This window comes from Aythya marila, assembly GCF_965140915.1.
Source record: "Aythya marila genome assembly, chromosome: 14".
Taxonomy (NCBI): Eukaryota; Metazoa; Chordata; class Aves; order Anseriformes; family Anatidae; genus Aythya; species Aythya marila.
Genome location: NC_139055.1, coordinates 18,319,592 through 18,335,698, shown reverse-complemented (window position 1 = coordinate 18,335,698; position 16,107 = coordinate 18,319,592). Strand labels below are relative to the sequence as shown.

The 16,107-nt window shown below is 52.3% G+C and overlaps 1 protein-coding gene across 1 annotated transcript; it reads left to right on the top strand.

Moving 5' to 3' along the window:
* Positions 1-9,319: 9,319 nt before the first annotated feature.
* IRF1 (interferon regulatory factor 1) lies at positions 9,320-15,886 on the top strand. The gene is made up of 10 exons (XM_082771911.1): positions 9,320-9,477; positions 10,298-10,389; positions 11,292-11,391; positions 11,578-11,754; positions 12,053-12,102; positions 12,227-12,362; positions 12,553-12,678; positions 13,531-13,574; positions 14,248-14,383; positions 14,855-15,886. Exons 2-10 carry the CDS (start codon positions 10,303-10,305, stop codon positions 14,950-14,952), a joined length of 954 nt encoding a protein of 317 aa, XP_082628037.1. The 5' UTR covers positions 9,320-9,477; positions 10,298-10,302; the 3' UTR covers positions 14,953-15,886.
* Positions 15,887-16,107: the final 221 nt, after the last annotated feature.

Here is a 16,107-nt window from a genome sequence, read left to right as displayed (position 1 = left end):
CATCCCTGCAGCCACCAAAGGCCAGCACCTCACGTGAGCTCAGCTCAGTGGTGTTGGAGCTGGGAAGGAAGGGCAAAGGAAGAAAAAACCCTTCATTTACCCATTTTTCCATTCTCTCTATGGAGGAACAACACTGTGATGCACCTTTAATGCACCTTTCACAGCAATTCTGATTCTGAGCCCAGATCCTGACCAAGTCACAGCAGCACAAGCCACAGCAGGGCCACCACTTGCCCCGGGCTCTGCAGGGCCGGGGGTCCTGCACAGGACCACCGGGCAGGGAGCAAGTGGGTGCTGGCATCACGAGGGTAAACCCACTGATGCCATCACAGAGTGAAAGAGAGCCAAACATACAAGCATAAATACTTACTGCAAAAAATCCTGGGTCAGATCTCACTTGGATCGGTGGGTGGTTTCAGAGAAATGAGCAGGGAAGGAGAAGTCAGCAGGTTGTGATGGAGCTGCTAGCGACAAAGACATTCAACCCTCCCCCAGCAGTTATACAAGTCCGGAGAGGAAACTGAAGGATCACCCAAAAGAGGGACTGTTAACTTAAAATAGCTGGTGGCTTTACCTGGAAACCAGAATCCCCCTCCTTTTGCCCCCTAAATACAACTTCAATCGCCTTTCTCCTCCCCACCCACCTGCACCCTTTTTCAGGTCTAAAAGGTTCCAGCTGTATTTTAAATATTAACTTCTAAGGGAAGTCTAAGCTAATAATTTCTTCCAGCATGCCTAGGAAAAATCAACATGTACTTAACATAAACCCATATTATTTTACTCCACTTAACCTTTTAAACCTTAGCTTTCGTACTGCTTGAATTGGAGGCGCACAACACAGACTTGCTCTATAAAATTTTATCAGCCTGGTTTTTATTGGGAGCCTGGAGGACGTGCCCCTACTGCTGAGATAACAGAGGAGCTCCTTGCAGAGGAATGACAACACGTTAAAAACGTTCTTGCTGCACCTTAGTGCAATTTTATCTCTGTAAAATAAGGACGCAGATTTGCAAGACTAATTATAACTGCCAGCTAACAAATTAAAACAGCAGAGCAAACGCTTCCGGATGGCAGTGATCAAATGTATTCACCTGCCCACTTGAGGGCAGAATCCCGCACCCTGTGCTCGTGGTGCTGTCAGGCTGCTAAAAAAAATAAAAAATGGGTGCAGCGTTTTGATTTTGTTGTTGTGTTTATTTGCTTGATTTGGCTTTGTGGGTTAGTTTGTTTGTTTATGCGTGTAGGGTTTTTTTTGTGTTTGGAGTTTTTTTGACTATTTTTTTGTGTTTGGAGGTGGGTTTTTTTATGCATGTATTTTTCTGTGTTTGGAGGTGGTTTTTTTTGGCTTTTTTTTTTTTTTTTTTTTTTTGCTTTTGGATTTTTTTTTGTGTATTTATTTATTTTATTTATTTTACTATATGTTTTTTTGTGTTTAGAGTTTTTTTTTTAACTACATGTATTTTTTGAATATCGAGTTCTTTTTTTTATTATTTTTTTAAAATTTTTTAATGAGTGTATTTTTCTGTGTTTGGAGGTGTGGTTTTTTTTTTTTTTTCATTTTTTTATACTTGTATTTTTTTGTGTGTATTTATTGTGTGTTTTTTTTTTTATTATATGTATTTTTTGTTTGGAGTTTTTTGTTTTTTTTATTTTTTTGCATGTATTTTTCTGTGTTTGGAGGTGTTTTTTTGTGTTTTTTTTTTTTTTTTTTCTTTTTTTTTGTTGTGTGTGCATTTTTTTCTGTTTGGACTTTCTTTTTAATTTTTTTTCTTTTTTTTTTTTTTTGTGCGTGCATTTTTTTCTGTTTGGACTTTCTTTTTAATTTTTTTTGCTTTTTTTTTTTTTTGCTTTTTTTTGTGCGTGCATTTTTTTTCTGTTTGGACTTTCTTTTTTTTTTTTCTTTTTCTTTTTTTCTTCGTTTGTTTTGTCGTTTGTGGGTGCCGCTGCTCCCCAGGTGCCTCCTCGTGGAGGGGTTTTTCCCGTCGCGGTCGGGTTTTCCCGGGGGCGCGGCTGGAAGTCCCGGCCGGTTCCTGCCCGGGCCCCCCCCCCAGGGGCCGGGATTCCCGGGGCCCGGCGCCCCCCCGCGGCCGCCCCGGGTACGGCGGATTCCGGGAAGCGCCTCTCGCCGCTCCTCCTGCGGGAAACCGAAACTCGGCCGGGGAGAGGGAACGGGGGATGGGGAGGCGAAGGATTGGGGGGTGGGTGGTAAAGGGATCAGCAGGGAAACCTCTCGCCCCCGTCCCCAGCCTCCCGGTGTTCGCAGGGAACAGCTCGGGGAGGAAAAAGACGAATTGGTTTTGTGCCCGAAAAATGGAAAAATAATGAGTTTTTCATTGTTACGGGGGGAATGCACTGCGGAAAGCCCCGGTGGGGTGCTGAGGGCCTGCGGTGTGGCCGGAGGCCCATCCCACCCCACCCGCCGGGGCACGCAGACATCACAGCACGCTCGCCCGGTGCAGCCCCTCTCCATCCCCAGCACAGGAACCCCACTTTTATTTAGGCTTCAAAAGTGCTTCGTCAGGCCGGAGGAGCCCGCTGTCACCCCGGCGAGTGGCTTCCCAGCCTTGGCACCCGTCCCAAAGCGCCGTGACACCGCTCACCGGCCCACGCTGCGAGGGCAACTTCTGCATTCCTCCCCGATCCGTCAGCAAAACGGCGAGGAAAAGCAGCGAGCCGTCATGTGCCTCCCACGGCAGTTTGGGGACAGCTGTCACACACCAGAGGGTGACTCAAATGGCAAGCTCCTTCTCCCAAATAGTGCCAGGGTGAAGGGCAAGGTGACCCCACGCTGTACTCGGCCGCGCCGCTCCCGGCCTTTAGCCGAGGAAGGGGAGTTAAAAACGCTTAAAAACGATCAAGATGATGATGGTGATATGTGTCTGCGTCTTTCAGAAGAAATCACGCCTTAATGATGGGCAGCTGGAGCAGTGTGAGCAGGGAACTGGATGGCACGGTCCCTCTGTGCGTGGTGCCCCCACCTCTGGGGGTCCCTCCCAGCCGGGGGGTGCTGCTGAGGGGGGACTGAGCCCTTCTCCTGCCCTTCCAGCCAAAAGCCATCCCAGCTGCTGTTTATAACCTTTCCAGGGTTCGGCCAGACACTTGGCCGAGCTTTTCCCTTTTCTGGAGGGGAACACCAGCCTCTGCAGCAGTCCCCTCAAAGCAATGCCCCAAATGTGATGGCTGGAGCGGGGCTGACTCAGGCACAGCGGGGTGTAACGTGGCTTATAACATGGGGTGTAACACGGGGTGTAACGTGCCGTGTACCTGCCCTGGCAGCCCAGTGCTGCGGGGACGCTGGAGGGCTTTGACCCTCTGGGTTTGACCCTTGCCTATATGACCCCATATAAACCGCACCGTGGTGGCTGCCGGTCCCTCCTTCGGGCTGCAGGGGGACAGAGATGGCTGCGGTTTGCATCAAAAAGTGAAGAGTGAATAGCCAATAAAAAATAATATTTAAAAATAAATAAATAAATAAATTTATTATTATTTTTTTTTTTAAAGAAGGGAACTCATATGACTGAAGGCCGATGCTTGAAGCGCATAATTTTCACTCTTCACCATCATCTCCCCCTGACATTCCCAATCCAAACCTGGGGGTTGAGCCGTGCTGGGGTCTCCGCTCTGCAGCGCTCCGGCAGCATCTTCCCGGCCCGGAGCAGCAGGCTGTGTGTGCAGCGCTGGCCCTCGAGCCTCAGCTCCTCTGTCCCACGGCTCTTGACTGTGCTAACGTGACAAGCCCAGCAGGGCTTTTCAGCATCTGTAAGAGTTTCCTCTTTGGCAGCCCCTCCGCGCTGGGAGGGGATGGAGGTTTGGAAACAAATCCTTATTAACTCCCTTCCCCAGGCAGGGCAGGGGGTGAAACTCTTACGGTCCTACAGCCTGGAGCCAGGCAAGGGGTACACAAAGCCCTGCCCGGAGCTGCAGCGACCTCCTGCAGGCCTGCAGGTGAGGGAAGGGATTCAGGGAAGGGATGCTGCTTCCCCGTGGGTCCTGCAGACCTACAAGATAACCTTTATTGGGAATATTTCTCACCTCTTCTCCTTTGCTGCCAGCCCTAGCACCATGGGGACATCAGCCGGGTACAGGGCAGGGGTCCCCATCCAGCTGCGTCCCCGACCTTTGGCAGGGAGGCCGGGGCTGCCTCGTGCCTGCGCCCTCGTTGGGCAAACTCATCCCAGCTGCCAGGTGCCTGCAGCTCGGGCCCACTGGCAAACTGAACTTGTCTGTGCAAACAGCTCCTGGAAGAGCCATCTCCTCCTGCAGGGAGCAAAATTCTCAGAATTTTCTTTTTTTTTTTTTTTTTTTTTTCCCCACCGAATGAACCACAGAGCCTCATTTTGGGTTGGTTTGAAAATTCACCATGTCATCAATGGGGAGAACTGATTTCAGGTCCTCAGATAGGTCTGCTGGATTCCAGGAAACTGTAAGTGGCCCATCCCAGGATATATTTATTGCAGCCTGAGGAGCAGAGCTCCAGCGAGTATTACCTCATGCCATCTGGGCAGGGTTTCAACATTTTTTACATTATTGTCCTGCATGTGCTTCAACCAAACTTCCTTTTTGTAAGAGAGGCATTTATAAGAAATGGAAACAGCTTGCAACAAGTACTGCGCTCTCAAGGCTACAGACAGAGAAGCAGCTGGGTTTTTTTCTTCATGTTTGCCTTCAAAACTAGGGCTGATAATGCATCCTGCAGGCCTGCTCCTTAACCCCTTCCAGCCCAGGGCTCCACTTGCAGCTACCAGCGCTGCCCACCCATGGGTGCTGGGGGTCCCGGTGCCGTGTTGGTGGTCGGGCACTCGCTGCCCAGGAGCCCCAGGGCTCCCCAGTTCATGGGGGAGGCTCTGCACCCGTTTTATGGGCCCAGGCCAGCCCGTCCAAAATAAAATGATGGTTTCTGAGTTTGATGGGGAAAAGGAGGAAGGCGAGCAGGGAAGGGAAGGAGGAAGGGCACGGAGTAGAGCAGGGTTCGCCACGGTGCTGAAGGGGAGAGAGGCAGGAGATGAAGTGGGGAAGGGAAAGGAGAGGCGTGCAGGAAAGCCCGATGTCCCGGCTGCTGGGGCACTGGGAAAAATGGGGAGGGAGGCGAGGGAGAGAAGCAGAGCTGGGGCACTGCAACCCAGCACCAGGAGAGGAGAAACAAACGCTGGCGGTGCGGGACCTGGAGGGCTGTTGAGTGCTGGTGGGCACGGGAAGGTCACGATACGGCGATGGGAGGAAGCAGACAGGGCAGCGAGGAAGCAGATAAGAGGCTGGCTTTTGCCATGCTCCCTGTGTTTCCCTGCCAAAACCCACGCTCCATCCTGCGGTTGCTCGCCCCCAGCCAGCACCACCCCTACAGCACTGCAGGCAGATTGCTGCCGCCCGCGTCCCCCGGGGGAGGGATTCCCCACTGTGCAGCCTCACCCCTGGCCTCCTCCAGAGCCCTGGGAGGGAGAAGGAGCAAAGCAGAGCCTGCCATGAACAGCATCGTGTGTGCCCTTCACTGCCATCACCCAAAGGCTTTGCCATTTGTGTTGGGCTGAGCAGGATTTCTGCCCCTCGCTCCCCAAAAGTGGTGCTGGGTGCTCAGAGCCCAGCTTGGGGGTAAAGCTTGGGAGGTCTTGTCTTCGCTCCAAGGCAATTCTGCAAAGAAAAAGCATTACAGGTGTGTAAGAGAGAAGACGGAGAAGATTCTCTTCTTCACTGCCACCAAAAGAAGCCCTGAGCAACTCCAGCAGCAGCCCGGGTTGCACACAGGTGACTCTGGTGTCACCGGGGACGTGACAGCTCTGCCTTCAGGTCAGGTTCTGGTGGACTGCTGAAAACCACACATTTCACCACACACGCATTAGCCAGCAGAGCCTTTGGCAGTCTTTACTTTAATATAGTACAGGAGTGAACCCATCTCAAACTGCTCTTCATGGCAGCTTAACCAACTATTGCAGTGAAGATGGGAACACAGAGCTGTGCCAGTGCCAGTGTGCCAAATCCATAACCCTCTGCTTTTGTAGAACACGTCAGGAACTTTTTGATTCCGTGCATTTGATGCTTTTTAGTGTCACTTCAAGTACAGGCTTCCTAAGAGCACCTGATTTCAGGACATTGCTGACCAAGGCAGAGCAGTATCCATCCCAGAACAACGAACACCACTTGTGGAGCAGCAATCAGGGATTTGATTTGGTTTTAAATAAAAATATTATTTAAGATTTCCTCCAAATAAAGGAAACAATCCCAGACTTGGTGTCACCCCAGACCGGGTAAATGTGATGAAATACTTGTATCAACGTCCTCCTCTGCATCTCAGTGCTAAAACAACCAGCAGATCACCAGGGTAGGGTGAGAAGGAATACAGTGGCGATTGCAGGGTGCTCCGAGCCAAAAGGCCAAGCAGGTCCCTGAGATAAGATCGCTGTCAGATAAAGCCCGAGGGGGACCGCAGCACTGCAGGGCATCGGGGATGGTGGAGCTGGTGGATGCTCGTGCTGGGCGAGGAACTGGGTGGAGCGGAGTGCTTAATGGCCAGTCATGTGTTTGCCTCTCAGAGCACGTGGATTATTCCTTGTTCACGTTTTCATGCAAGCACAAGCCGAATCCAAGTGCGTATTCCTGCGTTAGGTGCGTTGGTCACCAGGCGCTGCAAGCAGCGGTGGGGGGCAAGGAGTGGGCTTTGTAACCCCGGCGTGACGAGCGTCTGACACAGGGCAACGCTGGGAAGAGACAAATCGGTATTTCCTTGTTTCAGCCCAGAGATAACAAAGGAGCAAACAAACATAGGGCATCCCAGCCGAGGCAGGTCATTCTCCTTGGAAACCTGCTGTGCAGATACGGGGCACAACGCGGGGAGGAAGGTGGAGTTTTACCAAGTGGGATCTTTCGGGGTTCATACAGCAGAAACAAGTGGGGATTTAGGTCTAGGACTGTTAGCCCTCCTTGTGCATTTCTGTCCTAGGTGGATTTATTTGTAGCCTGGTGCCAATTCCTGATAATAATAGCCAGCAAGGAACATAATAGTATAAAAGTCATATATCAAGCAAGCCACCATTCAAAATTCCATCATTTAAACTATTTACGGTACGTTACCATAAACGTTATCGTACACGTTGCCATGTACAAGTACTGCCATACAGACACATCGGCCCATTGGACCAGGAAGCTCAGGATTAATTTTATTTAAAGCCAGCTGAGGGGATAAAAAAACAAACCACGGGAGGTTGGAGCTTGAAAGGAACTACAGCATGATCTTTTTGGTCAATATTTAGGTTGTGTAAGAGGTGTTGTGGCTATTTCTCTAGATGGATTCGCACTGGAACCTCAAATGCCTTCTGCCATCTCTTTTTCAGGTGACTTTCATGTTACCTCCCAGCACCCTGGATTTCTGGGCACCTTATGCTGAGGAGTCAACCTGTGGCCTCCTACAGGCCGCAGGAGTTGTAAATGTCCTTGTGCTGTCCCTACCTTGTTTGTGTGCCTCTCTGCTTCTTTATTTGTTTAATATACCTAGTATGTTATATCTATATTTACACTGAAAGCTCACTGGGGAATGGTGCCTCACCCAGCACAAAGACGAAGACCTGACTGCAGATAATACCGAAATATACCCAAAAAACATTAATCAGCCAAAAAAAAAATTGAGAGAGTTGAAAGAACGCATGGGACACTTACAGGGGTGGGCATTCTTCCACACTTAAACCCAAGCTTGGGTTTTTTATACCTTAATCTTTTAAAAAAATAAATAAAAGAAGAAACTTCCTCAGTGGGGGCAGAGTACGACGTGTCACACCGTTTGTCTGGGCTGCCCATGTATCTTTCTGCCTCTTTCCCGAGGTGCCTTCCCATGTCTCCAGCTGGAATATCTTCAATATTCCTCTGCACTGACGGCACCTTGAAACCACTGGATTCAAATCTAGCCTCACTGTCACCCAAATCCAAGGGAACGGGGAGGAATCCTGGTGATTTCGATAGCCTGAAGGAGCTGGAGGAGAGGGCAGAAAGCCAGCGCTCACACTTTGTGCCTTCTAACATGATGATTTCAAACCAGCCCAGCGCCACACACAGCCCAGGCCAGAGGAGGATGGGAGAAGAATAATGCCAGGCTTTGCAAAATGCCTCCATTGCCCCACCTCCCTTTTTTTTTTTTTTTTTTTTTTTCCCATTTGCACTGAAAACGGATGATTAGCGACATACACCTGACTGTCAACTGCTGCCCAACGTGGCGATGTGAGATCAAACACCCTGCAAGTGCTGACCACCGACAGCAAAGGTCGGATCTCAGCTGGGAGCCTTGAGAGAAGGGCACTGAAAAGAGGCTGTGACACAGGTACTGTCAGGAGGAGGAACCTGAGTTAAAGGCTGGGCTTTTACACCAGTTCAGTCAGTTTGGCATCACCATGGCTCAACAGAACTGCAGGCCCAGAGGCACCCTGGGGTGCTGGGGCTCCGCTGTGCCGCATGCCTGCAGGGTGAGGGTCCTGGCCCCGTGCTGCAACGCTCTGGGTGTTGGGGAGGGGACCAGGCAGGCCTGGGCAGCTCATTGCACAGTGCCATGAGAGGATAAATGCAGAAGGTCAGGGACATCCCTTATAATTTTCACCTGTTTTATTTCTTTTTCTGCTGGCCTTCCTTCTGCCACCCTGAGTGTTGCTGTACCCCTGCTGCATCCCCCCCGGGACTGCTGCACACGCAGCACTGCCCTGCTTTGGTCCTGCTGCAGGGGGATGTGCACGGTTTGGACCCGGGCAGCCCCACAGCAGGTCCGGGGGTTGTGTGCCTGCTTGGGGGGCCGGGGGCCGGGTACCGGACCCTTCCCATCCTGCTCCCTACGAGCAGCCCGGGCCCGAGCCAGGTTCCCACCGGGCTAAGAATACCCCCACATCGGTGCTGCGCTCTGGCTGCATCCCTAAACGATGAGGGAGCCGGCATCCTGCACCGGGGGCTCATCGAGCTCCATCTACGGGACGGGGGGGCACCGGGAGGGCACCGGGGGGGCACCGGCGGGCGGGACGCGTCCCTGAACCCCCGAGGGGGCGCGGAGCTGAGCTCCCCGGGGCACTTAGGGGCAGATCCCGGTGCCACCCCCCGGCACCCGCAGGTCCCCATCGGCCCCCCGGTGCCCCCCGCGGTGCCGCGGCGGGGGCGGTCCGGGGGCGGGTCCCGGCGGTGCCGCTGGTGCTACAACAGCCTGATTTCCCCGAAGTGATGCTGCGGGCGGCAGCCAATGGGCGGCGCGACCGCCCCTGGCCGGGGAGCTGATTGGTTGCTCGACGGGCGGCCCGAGGCGGCGGGGAATCCCGGCCGCCGCCGCGTTATACCCGAGGGCGCGCCCCGCGGGCGGCACAAGGCGGCGCGGCGGGCGGCGGGCGCGGACGGCTCGGCTCGGCTCGGCTCGGCTCGGCACAGCACGACACAGCTCAGCACGCCTTGATTTGCCTTGCCTTGCCTTGGCTCGGCTCGCTTTGGCTTGTCCCGGCTCCGGATTGCACAGCCCCGCACGGCGAGGTGGGTCGCGGCGCTCGCCGCCCCCCGCTCCGGCAGCAGGCGCCCCGCGGGGACCCGTGGGAGCGGTCCCGGGGGCACGGCTCGGCTCGGCTCGGCTCGGCACGGCTCGCCAAGAGGGGGCAGCGCCGGCTTGCGCCGTGCCGAGGAGGCTTGGGGGGCGTCCCGGCCGCCGCTCCGTGCGCGCTGCGGGGCGCAAAGCGCCGGCAGCGGCCCCGTGCCCCCGACGGGACGCGACGGGACGGGACGGGACGGGACGGGACGGGACGGGACAGGGCACGGCGGCGGCTCTGCGGGTTCTGCCGGCGGCTCCGCTCCGCGCCCCAGCGGCGAGCCCCGGAGCCGGCTCCCGCTGCCCCTCTCCGCGGCGATGCCCGGCCCGGGAGGCTCGGGAGCCGCTGCCGCGACGGCGCCGGGCTGGGGAAGTTCGGGGCCATTGTTTGGGAAGTGCCGGTGCGGCCGCTGCGAGGCGGCGCAAACAGGAAACTCGGCCTGCAGGGGAGGGCGGGGAGCGGCCCCCGGGCTCCGCTCCGCATCGCGCCGGGCTGCGGGGGGCGCCGCTGCTGCCCCGGCACGGGGCCGCGCACGGAGCTGGGCTGGGCTGAGAGCGCCCGGGGGGGACACGGGGAGGTGGGGGCGGACGGGGCTGTGATGGGACCGGGGGGCTGTGATGGGACCGGGGGGTCCCAGCCCGCTTCGTTCCCAGCCCCGCCGCTGGGCGCCGCGGGTGCGCGGAGCTGGAGGGCAGGGGACAGGGGACAGGGGACAAGGGACAGGGGGACGCGGCGGTGGGGCTGCTGCTGACCCTCTGCCTCTGCCACAGCCACCATGCCCGTCTCCAGAATGCGCATGAGGCCCTGGCTGGAAATGCAGATTAACTCCAATCAGATCCCGGGACTGATATGGATTAACAAGGTGAGGTGTGTGCGTTGGGACTGCCGGTGCTGCATCATTACCCCTGCTGCTCCTAAGTGGGCACTAAATGTAAGGCAGGATCGTGAAGCAAATGGAGAAAACTTGCATGCATTACGTGTTTATTTCCAGAAAAGGTAGCTCCAGTTAGCACAGAATGTAGCACTCCGTTTTTTTTTTTTTTCCTGATAATTTTCCCGGGAGGGAAATGATAAGCCAGAAAAAATGCAGTCTGAACATGGCAGAGCAGAAAAACTCCCAGGCTAGTTTTAACTCTTGATCCCCATTTGAGCTGCCTCTCATCCCAGTTAAGCAGCTACTGTTGCACTCCCCACTGTGGGATGGGGCTCAGAGATTTGGCCTAGGAATAAACTTTGGACTTGTCTCACTTTGGTGCTGGAAGCACATCCCTGTAGCTGTACCCCAGGATGAGGTCATGAGGCTTATTGAATCATTCTCTGATTCTCCTCAAGAAGAGGCCTCAAGAAGTCTCTTTCTCTGAAGTTTCCATATCCATCCCAGGGTGCTACTTAAGCTAGTATATGTTTTTCTCAGGGTTCATACAGGATTTTAGGGGTAACTGTAAAAGGGATCTCTACCCAAGTGCACATGGGAAATGTGCTGGAGTTTGTGATACACTAACAGACTAGATGCAACATCCTTCAGTGATTCTGGGATAAGATTAGTAACGTTGCTCGTTGCTACTGTACCACACTGTGTGTAACTTTCCTGGTTTCAGAGCTCTTAAAAGCCTTACATGCACTGAACAAAACAAATGAACAACAGTTGTTAGATATTTTTTTAAAGTTTCTGAGCTGCCACTGATAGAATTCTTTGTTAAATCCATCATTTCAAATTGGCATTTGATGGTTCCTTAATTCAAAATTTTATTGGTTTTACTTCAGGATAAGATGATGTTTCAAATCCCCTGGAAACATGCAGCTAAGCATGGCTGGGACATGGAGAAAGATGCCTGCCTTTTCCGGAGCTGGGCCATTCATACAGGTGCGTGCTGGCTTTAGATTTCCATCAGTTATAGCAATATCTGAAATGAAGCATTTTTGTCTTGACTTATACCTCAGGAGTTAGAATGACTTTTAATATGTCAGAAAAAAGAGAAAAATGTCTTTTCTGGGGAGAGCTACCACTGCAATGCAAACACTAAAGGTTCACCCCATCTTTTATTAATAGGAAGATATAAGGTTGGTGAGAAAGACCCTGACCCGAAAACCTGGAAGGCAAACTTCCGCTGCGCTATGAACTCCCTGCCTGACATCGAAGAAGTGAAGGATAAAAGCATCAACAAAGGCTCCAGCGCTGTTAGAGTTTACAGGATGCTGCCCCCCTTGACAAAGGATCAGAAGAAAGGTGAGCGCCCAGCATCCAGCTGGCGTCAGGCGGGTCCCACTCCGCTTAGGCAGGGCTATAACAGACCTGGTATAACACACCTACAAGTGGCACCAGGACTGCTGGAGTTCTTGCAAAAAAAAAAAAAGCTTATACAAGCAGTCCCTTTGATCCCAGGTTCTTTAAAGATGCCTAATGGCATTGCCCAGGGTCGAGCCAGACTCTGCTGCCAGCTGAGCAGGCTGCTCAGGGCTGTGGGAGCTCGCATTCGTGTCAGCCGTGCAGCCTTTCTCACATCTGTCTTATTTTTATTGAACAGAAAGGAAGTCAAAGTCTTCAAGAGAAGCAAGAAGCAGGAGCAAGAGAAAGGTATGTGTCTGTAGAGGTAGCAGAAGGAGCTAGAGGTTTTGGTGGTTTTCATGCTACGATTTTTTCATATGGGAACCTGGGTGCTCGTAGCCAAGTCTTTCATGCTTCGTTCTTATTTTTGTAGCCGTATGAAGACATGAGGACGGAGGAGTCAGCAGAAAGACTAACCAACACTCCTCCGACAGATGACCACAGTGGCTACACCGTTCATGACTACACGGGACAGGAAGTGGAGGTGGAGAGCCCGTCCATCACCTTAGGTGAGGCTCAGTTTTTAGCTCAGAGCAGAGAGGAAAGTGCTGCTTGTGCTAAAGCCACAATTTCGTCACCAGAAGACAAAGATCACTCTGGGGACCGTGCCTGGCTGTGCCGTAGATGGGCAGGGAGGAAGCGGTGGTGGTGGTGGTGGTGTGGGCCGCGATTGCCAATGGCTCCTGGTGTGTCCCACAGATCTCTCCCCCTGCGAGGTGAGCGGCTCCCTCGCCGACTGGAGGACGCCGATGGAAATCGCCATGGCTGACAGCACCAACGACCTCTACCAGCTCCAGGTGTCCCCCCCGGGTTCATCCTCAGAAGGTTGGTGTCGCTTCCTTCCTACCTGGGTCTTTCGTTGGTCTCCTGGTGCTAGCCCTTCTGGGGCAGGTTGGAGGCAAGGGTGAAGGTGTTCCTGGGTTTGGGGAGAAAAAGCTGTCTTGTAGGAAAACCAACCTCCACCCGGTGGATTTGGGTTTCTGGAGCTACCGAAATGGCCAGGTTAGAAAAGCAAAGAGCTGGTACAGGCCACCTGCAGGAGTAGGTGCTCCCAGGTGAAGGGCTCTGCAATGCCATTTGCTCTGCGCCTGTGGGCAAAGGACAAACTTTGTCTCACCATCGTGGCACAAACAGGTCAGCCACCAAGAGGAGGAGAGATCTCTGACCCTGGTGCCAGGGAGGTGGAACTTCTGAGGAAGCTGGAAGGGGCGATATCAGGAACAGGACAGAGTTAGGTGTGCTAGTGACAGTGGAGGTAGCTGCACCTGCCAAAGGAAAAAAAAAAAAAAGAGACTTATCCGTGTGATTCTTCACTCTGGATGCAAATGTTCTCCCTCTGGGCTACCTGCTTTGGTGATTCCTGGGGAGAAGCAAGAGGTGCAGGTGTCACCTGCAGCTGGGATGGGCCATGAGAGCTGGGCCGTGGAGCTGCTGGTGGGCTTCAAACACACAGCATCTCCTTGGTGCTGTGTGTGGCTGCAGCAGGGCACCTGCTCCGAACCTCCAAAAAGCCTTTTGCCTCTGGAGGAGCCCTTCAGTTACTGGGGGGGGAAGAAAAAGGTAGTGGTGGTGTGTGACGAGCATATGAAGCGGGCTGTGGTGGTGAAGAAGCAGAAGCGTGGGGGCTAACCTGTGGGAGAAGTTGACATCTGTTTTCTCTTTTTTGTGTGCTTACAGTCACAGATGAAGATGAAGATGAAATGAAAGCGAATATTTTTAAGGTAAAAACAGCCCTTCTGTTCAGAATAAAATTGGCCAAAGCTGCTGTGTGCACCAAGAAAGGAAGGGAAGTAGCTGTCTGAGCCCTTGATAGTCCTACACGAGCTGAATGTACACTTCCTGTAATACAAAACCCTAATTAAATGAAGAGGCCTGAGAAATGAAATATAAAAAGAATGTGATTTTGTAAACATGAACTGGAGGTGACACATACGTGGAAGTATTACTTTTATTGTGAGAATCAGTGGAAGCTACTGAGTACTGCTAGAAGGAAAGGTTGCTCTGTTAGAGTCTGCAGCGGCTTCGATTTCTCTAGAAAGGCTTTTTTTTTATTTTTTATTTTGCCCTTCCCTCCGTCTCTCATGTGTGTGGCTTTTAATCTGTGCTTCCAGACATGGCATGCTCGTCCCACTGATAAGGGGATGTTTTGTTTTTTTTCAAGGAAGGTGCTCCTGCTCTCCCTGTTTTGCGTTAACCTAATTTTAGTGGGGAATTTTATATAATTTCTCATGGTCTAAGTGAAACATTTCCTTTGCTCTATTCGCCATCATGAATTTTAATAGGCAGTAGGGAATTTACATTGTGCATATGAGAGCCTGTACTTTTTTTTTTTTGTAATTTTCCCCTGTCCCTGTAAATTTCAGGCGTTTTTACCATCCCCTTACTCTCTTTCAGCTGCTCGAACCGGGGCAGGACTGGCACACGACCAGCGTCGGGGGGAAAGGCTTCCTCACCAACGAGCCGGGCACGCAGACCATGTGCAGCACATACAGCTACAAGGACCAGGACGGCGAGATCGACACGTCTTCAGGTACAAAACCTTGGTTATTGCTTACAGCCCAGGGTGGAAGGTGCAGGCGAGGGTTTTCAGGAAAGAAACTAACTGGGCAGGGAGAAAGCAAACAGAGGAATTCACAGGTGTCTGTGTTGAGGTTCCTAAGTAGCCTGTCAGATGCCTGTAAGGAATTTGTTGGGGTAAAAAGGAAGAGAGGAAAAATGCCTCCAGTAGAAGCTTAACTACAGGTTTACCTTAAGGTTACGTATGTGTGTAGTATGCCAGGTCTTGGGAACTCCTAGCGATATAGCAAGGGTTTCCACTAGCAGTAGCTTACATGGGAGAGTTTAATTAGAAAGTATTGGGAGTATTTTTAGCAAAATTTGAACTTGGGGTATTTGCTCACCTCCGAGGAACGTTTCATTTCTGGGTGTGTTGGTACTCAGGGGCTCTGGTGCTCCCGCTGCCCGGGTTCGGTTCTCACCCTGGGTTCTCACCCTTATCCAGGGGAGATGGATTTCCACGTGTTTGACCAGAAGAGCAGCCTGGAATTCTCTTGGCTGGACACAGTGAGACCCATGCAAACCATCTCCTGTGGCTTGTAAACCCCCGGCTCCCGCAGGCTGTGGACTGCTTTCGTGTAGAGACTACAACCCTGAAGAGAATGGTAGAAGTCCTTTTGTTACTGACTGGAAGAAGACAGTAGCTGTTATATTCCGTTTTAACTCGTAGGCCTGAAAAAGTTAGCAAGAAAAACTCCATCGCAAGCAGAGGAATCCCATCCCGGTGGCGGGACCGCTGTGCCCAAGGCAAACAGCCCAGCCCCGGGGCACCCCGAGGCTGAGCTCGGTGCCCGCGTGCGGCAGCTCCCGGGGACCGGGGGCCACCGCCGTCCCCCCACGCTGGTGGCGAGCACTTTACCCACGGAGTGCTTAGGAGAGACAGTGCGGAGGAGTCTGGTTTGGTTGCTGCTCACTTGTGCAACACTGGTGACATTATCAGCTTAATGACTGTCATTACACGTAGAAAAAAAATTGCACTAATTGGCCTTCTCTTCCTTGATTTACTCCAGCATGTAGTTTTGTCTTCAGATCTTTCAACTCGTGTACATAACTTAGACCAATAAAATGTGAAAATTCAGTTTAGGCTTCGCTTCCATATAGTACACTTATCCAGGCCCACTCATAGGACATTATCTGCTCGTAGGCATGCCGGATCCACTTCCACGTAATAGTTGAAGAGCGGCTGCATGATCCAATTTTTGCACTGGTAGGGGCAGACCCTGTTATTTATACTCTGCCCTTCAGAGCTGTGTTCTAGTGCTCCTCATGCTGGTAGGAACCCTACAGTACTGTATGCAGCTAGCTGCCACAGCCTGCGTGCCCTGAGCGAGGGTGTGCAGAAGAGTGCAGGGTGGAGGAGGTTCTAGTTCATACTTAATACGTAGGAATCAAATCACTAAGCTGTAATAGACTATTTTTCTTGTACATTTTATTTTTGTATATAAAATGTTGTATATTTGTTTTAATAAAAGTGTTTTATATATGACATGCTTACTTTTCCTCATTGGAGCGTTCGGAGGGAATGAATTCCAGATTCCTTGAAAACACCCGAGCAGCTGTGCTGCTGACAGCCAGCGAGAGGGGTTATTCCGTGTGAGTCACGAAAGCCCAGGGAATTTAAAACGGGCTGAGTCATTTCCCCTCCTGTCCCAGTGCAGCTGATGGGAGGAGTCCTGCTCATCCCAGGCCCCGTGCACG

What these genes read in the sequence shown, in the direction of transcription:
- IRF1 (XM_082771911.1), top strand. Translation starts at nt 10,303, where the DNA reads ATGCCCGTCTCCAGAATGCGCATGAGGCCCTGGCTGGAAATGCAGATT. An exon ending in GAGCTGGGCCATTCATACAG is followed by an intron (nt 11,392 to 11,577) that starts GTGCGTGCTGGC and finishes TTTTATTAATAG; the next exon opens with GAAGATATAAGGTTGGTGAG. An exon ending in CGAGATCGACACGTCTTCAG is followed by an intron (nt 14,384 to 14,854) that starts GTACAAAACCTT and finishes ACCCTTATCCAG; the next exon opens with GGGAGATGGATTTCCACGTG.